The 10,599-nt window shown below is 28.3% G+C and overlaps 1 protein-coding gene across 4 annotated transcripts; it reads right to left on the reverse strand.

Moving 5' to 3' along the window:
• Positions 1-6,735: 6,735 nt before the first annotated feature.
• LOC112765177 (scarecrow-like protein 1) lies at positions 6,736-10,237 on the reverse strand. Of its 4 annotated transcripts, none has more exons than XM_025811058.3 (4): positions 10,070-10,237; positions 9,442-9,517; positions 8,830-8,874; positions 6,736-8,740 (listed from the first exon to the last, which is right to left on the reverse strand). In XM_025811058.3, exon 4 carries the CDS (start codon positions 8,700-8,702, stop codon positions 6,960-6,962), a length of 1,743 nt encoding a protein of 580 aa, XP_025666843.1. In that variant the 5' UTR covers positions 8,703-8,740; positions 8,830-8,874; positions 9,442-9,517; positions 10,070-10,237; the 3' UTR covers positions 6,736-6,959. The 4 variants fall into 4 exon arrangements, with proteins under 4 accessions (XP_025666843.1, XP_072079639.1, XP_025666844.1 ...); XM_072223538.1 differs by having other exon boundaries at positions 10,145-10,221; XM_025811059.3 differs by lacking the exon at positions 9,442-9,517 and having other exon boundaries at positions 10,070-10,230.
• Positions 10,238-10,599: the final 362 nt, after the last annotated feature.

Below are 10,599 nucleotides of genomic sequence, written 5' to 3' on the forward strand. Positions count from 1 at the left end.
TAAATATATTAAATTATTTAAAAAAATCCAACCAGTGCTGAATGTAATAATATAAAAATACTTAAGGTAATTATTTATGTGAATATTCTAATAAAAATTTTATAATTATCATCATGTAAAAATATTTTATTTTGATTATTGAATAATAAATTTTAGGGCTTAATTTTCATATATTATAAAAATATTACATTTGTTTAAAGTGTGCAAAAATAAATAAATCACAATTTTAAATTAAGATCATTATAAGAATATGTTTTTGATATTTTTATTGGAGTAATTGCTAATTATTTATTGGTTTAGAAGAAAAACTAATTATTGATTATAAATTTATAATTAAAATGTCTATGAGAATCTAGAACTACTATTGTCAAGAGACATCATTACGCGTTGCCCAGAAATCAATCATCAAATTCTGCAAAGAGATGCTTTATTTCACGAGGAAAAGCTTCTTTAAATTTGTATGTCACACTCCAAAGTACTAATCCAATATGCAAATTGCAAAGTCCAGGGGACCTAAGTTAGAATTAGAATCGGCCAACCCACATTTACGGTTTACCTTCCAATTCCACATTAATCACCAAGCATAACTTTATGACTAACCAACATCCATTAAGCGTGTAGCATCATTTGTTCATTGTAAATTTGTAATGTTCATGACCGAATATATTACCACCCATGTATGTAATTATGTATGTCACATGTATTACTAATAATAATAAGTTGACTATGTACTTTATGACTGTTGACCCAAAAAGAAGTCATTATGACTAGAGGAATGATCAGGGAGCTAATTTTTTTTCTACATTGCAAATTATTTTGTGTATTCCTGTATTTTATGTTATACACAAATATTATTGGCCCCTCTCAATTCAGACCAACCGATTTCATTGTTGGAATTTTTAAAAATTTGCAAAACTAGAAAATGGATAATTCGATTAGTGGGGAAATTTTTTTTTTATTGCTAAAAACTTAAATCATAATGAGAGGATCCAAAATTTTTTTTAAAAAGATAAACAATACAAATCAGTGGATACGATATATACACATGACTGTTAGTCAACAAAAAATCGAAACTCCAATTTTTTATTGAGAAATACAGGAATACACAAAATAAATGTGCTGGCGGATTTTTTATTTTAATAAATAAAATAAATATAATATTTACTGAAATAAATATTTTTACGAGAATTTATCGATTTAAATTTCTTTGTCATATCTCGTTTACACTGTTTATAAATGAGATGATTTTTTATATATCTCGTTTACAGTGTAAACAAAATATGACAAGAAAATTTAAATCGATAAATTCTCGTAAAAATATTTATTACGGAAAATATTATATTTATTTTATTTATTAAAATAAAAAATCCAAGTGTTAGCCCTAAATTTTTTCTTTTTTATTTTCATACAAGTGAATTACACACATACCCAGACAATATTGAAAATAATAAGTGATGATTGGGGTACTCACATTTTGAGTGTGCATAGGCTGACTCACTAAAAAGCTATATGATGAATGATTATTTTCAATTTATGTATGTATGCATGTATAAAAGGATTGGAGCTTTTTATATTTTCCTCTGTTTTTCATGATTTGGCATAAAAAGTTGACAAGATCCCATAGACCGTTTGTTATATAGCTTGGCCGTGCCCAACAATTTTGGGACTCTTGTGTTGATGATGAAGAATAATGGACCAAGTGGGTAGTGGGTATGGTGGTACAGAGCTATTTAATTTATGTACCATTGGAGTTTAGAGTCTTGAGATGCAGGGCGATCTTTATATCTATCTCACTTGTGGCAGTAAATGAGTTGGATCTCTGATATTTGATAGTGAAATCATTCTTTGATTTATTTTCGTTTTTATATTTATTTATTTGGTAGCAAAAAGTTTAGCTACATTTAACATGGACAAACTTTTCAGAATCCGAACATGTTTTTAGATTTTTTATATCATTCAATTTGTGTGAAGATATTTGCAAACACTACTCATTCAAATACACATAACATTATTGAAAGATCCACCGTTGAACAACTAAGCTGATCACTCGACTAAAATGAAAACTTCGTCAAATGATTGTGACGGTTCAGCAAAACAAGCCATCTGAATGCTGATATGGTCCACTCAACTTTTCCCTAAGGCCTACTCCAAAATTAATAGCAACTTAATTTATGAAATGTAAAGGAAAATGTGTACGTTAAAACTTAAAAAGGAAAGCAAAAATTGACTAGCCTATCGCCACGCGGTGACCACTCAGATAAAGACGCCTATTTCATTTTTTGCTAAAGATATTTTTATGTTGTGCTTTAATTAGTTTCTTAAAAAATTTTCTTTCCAAAAACAATAAAAAAATATTTAATTTGGACTAAAACAAAAAAAGATAATAGATTAACTATTAGATTTTTTTAAATTATTTATATAAAAAAATATATCACATTCATCAATATATATATATGTAACAAGCTCTTAAAATTTTTACAAAGAAAAAAATAATTAATTTATATTCGTACAATATATAAAATAATTACTATATTATTATTATATTATAGGTTAAAATTCACTAATTTAAATTTTGTTTTCATTTTTAATATAAGCATTAGAAATAAATAAATTTTTCATAACAAGATCTAGTGTAACAAAATATATATAATGTTAATTAATTTTTAAAAAATTTTGAAAAAATAGTTTTTTCTACTAAAGTGTTATTAGAAAATTAACATTATAAAAGCTAATTTCAACCAATATGATATAATAGGTTATTAAATATATTTAATACAAAACACATTGAATATAATTTTTTATTGAGTTTAAATTTTAAATAATTTTTAATTGAATTTCGAATATTTTTATTTTAAAGAGTTAAAATAACATCATCTTTTTTGTATCTTTTTAATTGAGTTTTTAATTTTTTAAATTATAAACCTTATTTATAATTAAGAGTAATGTTTTAACACCACCAATTAGTCACATATATAAAAATACCAGAACAATTCTATTGTCACAATTATAATCTAACTTTATAAGCAATACAATACAATAAAACTATATATAAGTAATATAACTAAATTTTATCTACATCACATTTCATAAATAATATAATCAAATTTTATTTATGTTTATAATTAAAATATGAATAAAAATACAAAAAAATTATCATGATGGTTAATTTTTTTCGTTCATAATTTTTTTATTATTTTTGTTGTGAAAAGTTTAATTATTTTAATAATTAATTATTTTTTAAAAAAGATAATTGAATAACACAAAAAAAATCTTATTAAGAGTAATTTATTTATATATGATTAAAAAATAATTGAATAATTATATACGGTAAAAAATTAATATTATTAAAAAATAAAATTAAAATTTATTTTAAAATTAAAAATAAAGTTTATTTAAAAATAAAATTAAAAATCATGCTTTTTTTTTTCTTTTTTCTAAAATTTATCTACGAATAATTTTTCTAAAGAGATAATACTTATTGGTCTCTAAAATTATGTTCGTATTTCAATCTAATTTCAAAATTTACTCAATTTAGTCTCCCAACTTAATAGTTATGACTCACATTGGTTCTTAATCTTATTTTTGTTACTGTCTCACAAAATCGTTAACGACATGTTGAGATGGACTAACGACTGCTATATTATACGTTCTAGCGACTATTTGATGTGACAATTGAATTTTTTTTTACTTTAATTTTTTTTAACTAAACACTTAAAACCCTAATATGAGTCACAGATACCTAAGTTAAAAAATTAAATTAAGTAAATTAAAACTTTAAAAATCAGATTAAAGCTCAAATATAACTTCAAATCAGAACTTTAACTTATATAATGATTAATTTAAATAAGAATCAAATAAATCAAAATTCTAACATAATTTTTATCAATATTTTCAAATTCGAAATTTCTATACCAAAATTAACTAGAATTTCTCTTTAAATTAAAAATTTAATAAAATAGTGACTTTAATTATCTTAACCAATATTCTAATTAATTACCTTTATGTCTTAAAAAAAACTGTATATGAAAAGAAAATAATTAATTTGTCTACTTTAATAAATAGTTATTTTACTAAAATGGAAGAAACTATTTTTTTAGAATTTTTTAAGAATTAATTAATATTATATATATTTTGTTATACTACATTTAGTTATAAAATTTTTATTTATTTTTAATGCTTATATTAAAATAAAAAGAAAATTTAAATTAGTGAATTTTAATCTATTATAATAATAATAATAATAATAATAATAATAATAATAATAATAATAATAATAATAATAATAATAATAATATAGTAATTATTTTATATATTGTATGAATATAAATTAATTATTTTTTTATTTGTAAAAATTTTAAGAGGCTTGAGCTTGTTTTAGATATATATATATTGATGAATGTGATATATTTTTTATATAAATAATTTAAAAAAATCTAATAGTTAATTTATTATTTTTTTTTGTTTTAGTCCAAATTAAATATTTTTTTATTGTTTTTGGAAAGAAAATCTTTTGAGAAATTTAATAATATGTGATGAGAAACACCGAATAAATTATACAGAAACCAATTAAAATACAACGTGAAAACATCTTTAGCAAAAGATGAAATAAGCGTCTTTATCTGAGTGGCCACCATTGCACGTAATCAAAATATATGAACTATTTAATTATTCAAGAACTAAAAAAAAAGACTGTTAACTATAGTTTTAGCAACAAACTCTTAAATAGAGTTTAAATTTGTAATAGATCAATTCTTAATCTGTTGAGCTGAAAAATAATGTGACAACCAAACAAATTATAGAAAAATTATATACTTATCCTTACCTCTTGTTAGGGCAGCCTAAAGCAGACAAATCAGCAGTTGGATTCGAAGTACCTTATCTTTTTAATAAATGAACTTTAATAAGAATCGATTATTAGGAGTAGCATGAATCAAACATGGCAACATGCATTATTGAATTGAATAGATTTCTTGATGTGTGACATAAGCCCAACAAAAATTTTGTTTCCACGTGCTTGTTTCTCTCTTAACACTCATTTAGATTGTATATGTCCATTAATTATTTTTTTTATTTTTTCGTTTTAAGAAAATAACACTATATAACTATGCTTATGACGCATTATTCAAGCTTCCATTCATTAAAACTATAACACTGGACCTAGATGAAGAAGTTGTAAAATAATCATGGAATATCATACAAGATTACGCGAGGTGCAGTATTATAATGGCAAACTAAAAGAAAAACTGAAGTGCATTATTATTGTTATTTGTTTATATATATTGTAGCAATGATGAATAACCCAACCAGAGGAAACTTTTTCGTTTTTGAAGTCGTCGAATTCCAAATTTCTTAAGAACCAAGATATTTATGAATTATGATCCCTTTTAACTAATTCAAAATTTTTTGACTACCCAGTTATTCTCGAATCAAAACAAATAATCTCTTCTTTTTGGTGTCAATGAATATTGGGGCACTATACCGTACAGATTTAAGTGGTATAGAGAGAATATAATTCTTTTTATAGTTATTTTTTATTATTTTATTATTATTCAAAATGTGGATTCTATTTTTATTAATCTCTCTTTCATTTTATTAAAAAAAAATCTATAAACTTACATCTTTACTATATAATTCACCATGAATATTTTATATTTGCCTTTCATATTAGTTCCAACTCCCAAGTCCCAGAGGTTGCATTCAAATCCTTTGACTTTCTCGAACATTCCTTGGACCTTTGATTATTTCAAGCCGATAGTTTTGGTAAAGGGCCCATAGTTTCAATTAAGAGTGATGTGTTATGAATTATGATGGATCAGGCCAATATTTCCAAAGCTAAGAAACCCCCCACTAAAACAAAAAAAAAAAGAAATCATGCAAAGCCGACTTGAATAAGCAAATTAAAATATGAATTTGTAAGCTTAATAACATGCATGTTTATATGATAATAATATTGTAAAAAATAAAAGTTTGTGAAGATATTTGAGAAATTCTTGCGACAAGCAATTTTTAGTATTTTTGACCGTCATTTAACCAGCATAAATATTAATTGTCTTTAATAAGTAAATTTTATTAATTTATGTATGTAAATTCTAAAAAATATGAATATAAACTGTATTGATTTAAGTGTGTAAATTTTAGTAAATATAGATGCAAATTATATAATTTTTGTGCGTAAAATCCTTATAAATATGGGTATAAATTTATGCTAATCAAATACTGACAAAAAATAATAATATTTATTGACTATATAACATTGCTTTATGTATTTTGTTGCAACCATGCTACATATACATAAATAATCAACTATCAAATTAATCACCTATATAAAATATATGTTAAAATATAAAATACACATTGAAAAAGTTAAATAACACATTTATATACAAATATTTTGTGATTTGAGTTGGTGACTGTTTTTTTTGTGCATGAAGCATTTTTGATTTTATGTTTGAATTTCATAGTCTCATAGGACTAAGTAGCACATGATGCGGTGACAGAAAGAGATAGCATCCATTATTTCAAATCAAGATGATTTCGTTGGTAACAATAAATTCTGCAGTTTCTACCAAGTTTGTATCTTCTTTTTTGTTTTTTATTTTGATGGGACAACTAAAGCTAACTAAAAGGAACCATATGATGCTTTAATTGTCTGTTTCCTCATATTGTTTTTGTTTCTTTAACATATTGCAGTTGTTGTTGAATCTCTTGTGATTCTGCAGACCAAGACCAATGATGTTTACATAGCAAAATGATATAGTTCGTTATTAGATTAAAGATTGTGCGTTAGTTTACAATGTCCAGAACCAGAACCAACCAAATACTAGGACACAAGAAAAATAGTACCTATGACTAAAATACAAGCAAGCAAACAAATACAACAACAATAATAATAAATATGACTACCAATAACTCAACTCAGTCTTCCCCTAATAACATAAAAGAGTTATCATGATTCTTGGTTACCTCCATGCTGAAGCAACAATCAAGTTCTTGTCTTCCCAACCAAAATGAAGAGCACCCTTCTCCTCCTTCACATTGTACTTGTCATAATAATGCATCTTATTCATTTTCCTTATCTCATCACTCACATTTTTGCTCATTGGTGTTGAAGTGAACCCAGCCATTGTCATCCTAGCCCTCCATTTCCCGGCAACCTCGTACCGTTCTATCCTGTCCTCGCCTTCGCATGCCACGATGTTCACAATGTCCCTCGCCAGGCATTGGCGTTCCACATTCATCCTGTCCTGACTATCTCTTGGAAGAGTAACATCAAGCGACTCGAACACAGCCGAGTAGTAATTGTAGGCCTCAACAAATCTTGGCAAGAAAGGAGTAGTGTTGGTGTTCACATCTTGCTCCACAACCGTGACAAGCTTCGGATTCAGGCTCTTCACAAGGCGAAGGAGCTGATCACGCTCGTTAACAGTCGAAACGCTCTCATCAGGCATGTGATGAAGCTGGAATGCAAAGTTTACCACGAGTGCTTCGCCCGGATGACAATTAAGCATTGATGGAGTGACAAGGGAAGTCCTTGATGGCACTGCTTGAAACTCGAATGGTAAGCCGAGTGCTTCGGCTAGTTTTTCAAGTCTTTGTCCTATGATCTGTAGGCCTCCAACAGATCTTTGAACAGATTCTGGATCATCAACCCCAGTCAATCTAACATGGACAGGCTTCCTTGATCTTGAAGCAAGAATTTGTATTAGATTTATGTACTGACTCCCTTGATTTATGTCAAAATCTATTATATGAACCTTTCTTGCATCTTTAACTGCCTCTGTAATTGCATTGTTTGCGGCGACAAATCCAAATTTAAAGCATGGACAGACCTCAAAGAGTATCTGCATTGCTGCTAGACGGTCTGAAGAAGGAGCTTCCTTGCATTTCAGTGCTTTGTAAATGCATTTCCCGGATTCGGCCAAGCGAGCTGCAAGACCCTCCACCATATAGGCTGCAATTCTTTGGGAAGGCTCTCCCTGAATCGATACCTTTTGGCGTAGATCATTGATCATAGACGATGCTGCTTCTTGATTCCCCTCCGAAAGCGCAACCGCACAATCAAGGAGCATTTGCCTAGGAGTTTGAGGAATTGCTGACATTTCTTTGTTGCTGCTGATGCTGCTACTAAGACTTGAATCCGAAGACGAAGTCTCCTTCGGAGAGTCTTGGAGCAGCATATTCTGAATGGAATCAGCCCATTCAGAAATATCCTGCTCGATTTCCATGTTTTGAGAAGTCCCAAACATGTCCTCTTCCTCCTCCTCCTCCTCGCCATCACTTTGACCCAGCAATCTTCTCTCCAGTGCCTTAAGCCTTGATCTCATTAGTCCTTGATCATCCAGGTTGCCAATTTCTGAAAAACCTGATCCAAATTCAGACACAAAAGAGGTACCCAAAGTGTTGTTAGCAACCAAAGAAGCTTCTGAACTGGATCTGAACTGGTATGAAGAGGCACCATCAATGTGAATTGGACTATAGATTCCAGAACTACACGGTTCTATCAGCTCTTCTGAAGGCGATTCGTGGAAGTACTTTTCGTAACTCTCGCTCGAGTAAGTATCTGTCATGTGCATGTTTCTATGCTTGTCAGCATCAAAGATTTGGGATGATAATCCTGGTCTAACATCAGTTTCCTTTAGCGAGTATAGCTTCGCGCTTTTATACGGTGTAGGAGCAAGCTCTGCTGATCTAACTAATGACATGGTTCCCCCTTTTAATTCAGATCATATAGAATTTCAGCCTGTATTCAAAGCATCAAAGATATTAGCCAGGAAAATTGCTACAAATTCTGAAACAGATTAAACTACCAAGCTAAATTCCCTTACTCACCTTGAAAACTAGTAATCTTGTTGAACTTGCTAGGATTAGAGTACCCTGACAGGGGAGAAAACAGAATTAGAAGACCCTTTCAATTGGAACCATGAATCCATATCAATAACATAGTAGATACACTTGTGAATTTTGTAGTTTTTGTGTCAGATAATTTCTTTGGATCAGCAGGGTTGATGATTCTCATGTTTCAATTCACTAAAGGTTATATGTGATGGAATAAATTAAACCACAAATCCATACACTTCTTAAATAAATGGTCCAGATTATGCAGAAACCTCACAGTTTATGCAAGTATCATTTTCAATCTAAACATATGAACAAAACTGATCTGAGATTCTCATAAACAGTCTTCTTTCTTATAAGTTTAACAAATATTTTAGTTTAGTATCCTCATAACCATTGCAACTCAAAACTAATTCTTTGCTTGAAATTCCAACTGAATAGACGAGTAGATAGATCAAAGTACAGTAACAGAAAAAACTTGAACAAAAAACTCCCCTTTGGAAGAACCAAAGACATGCACAAGTTAAAATTTCATTTAAAGCAGATCATCTAGATTCTGGGGGTAGAAATTAAAGAGACAATAACCAAAGGCAGAAGAAAGTTTACCTGATATAATCACAAACCAGGAAAAAGCAGACACACCATAGCAGATAAAGATGAACCTTGTGATTTATGAATGTTTCTAGATGAAGAAAATAAAAAATAAAAAAAGGGCTTAGCTTAGGTATTTTGACCAATTCCAAAGAAAAAATATAGCCACACCAAATGGCATAACTACTGCTTTCAGCTTGGTGACTGTTCTCTATATATAAAAAAGGAAAAAAATTTGTTGGAATTTGAGTTCAAGGTTGGTAGAAAAGCAACGAATAAGATAACAACTAAACCACTCCAATATTAACAATAGAGAACTTTGAGAAATTGAAGTGCACAAGTATAGATAAGGAAGAACAAGAAAGAATGAAGAAAAAATTGACAAGATTATATAATATATAATATAATATAATATAAAACTCTCTGAATGATTGAAGAAAAGAAATTAGCAGTCAGATATGAAGAATGGTTTAGGTCTTAGGAACTAAGTTTTTAAAGAATGATAATGATGATAATATGAACATATTGATATTCCAATTCCAAAAAGAGTTAAAAGTAAATAAAAGAAAAGGTAATGATGATAAAATAATCTAAGCTTCTGGAACCCAGAAAATGTTACTGGTTATACAATTGAACAACTCACCAAAGATTTATTAAACCCCACACATCCAAATTAACGAAACTACTTAGCATTCACCGTAACATTTTTTTTTTATACCTTTTTTTTTCTTATATGTTTACACCAACTTCAAACAATTTCGTTTATTATTACCATTATTATACTAATGTGTCATTGTTAACTTTGTACCTCAAGAGAGGTTTGTGTATGTCTTTAATTTCAATGCTTGTGTTTCATCTTTCAATCATGACCGTTGGATTGAGGCATTAGTTGACTATTTTGGTGGCAATTGTGTCTTTCTGTATTAAAAATATATTTCCTTAGTAATTATCATACATAATAATATTTGGACTTGCTTAGTCCGTGTCCACTTGTAAAGATGATATGAATATAAATTATTGATATTGATATCTGAATAGGGAGCGTAGAAGAGAAAAAAGGGAAAAAAGAAAAAAAAGAAAAAAAGAAAACCGGTGCAAAATGACGCGGTTTCTGACATCATGAAATTGTCACTGTTCTTTCATTAGGCTTAAGCGTGTTAGACAGCAGATAAA

Source organism: Arachis hypogaea, chromosome 17, assembly GCF_003086295.3.
Source record: "Arachis hypogaea cultivar Tifrunner chromosome 17, arahy.Tifrunner.gnm2.J5K5, whole genome shotgun sequence".
NCBI lineage: Eukaryota > Viridiplantae > Streptophyta > Magnoliopsida > Fabales > Fabaceae > Arachis > Arachis hypogaea.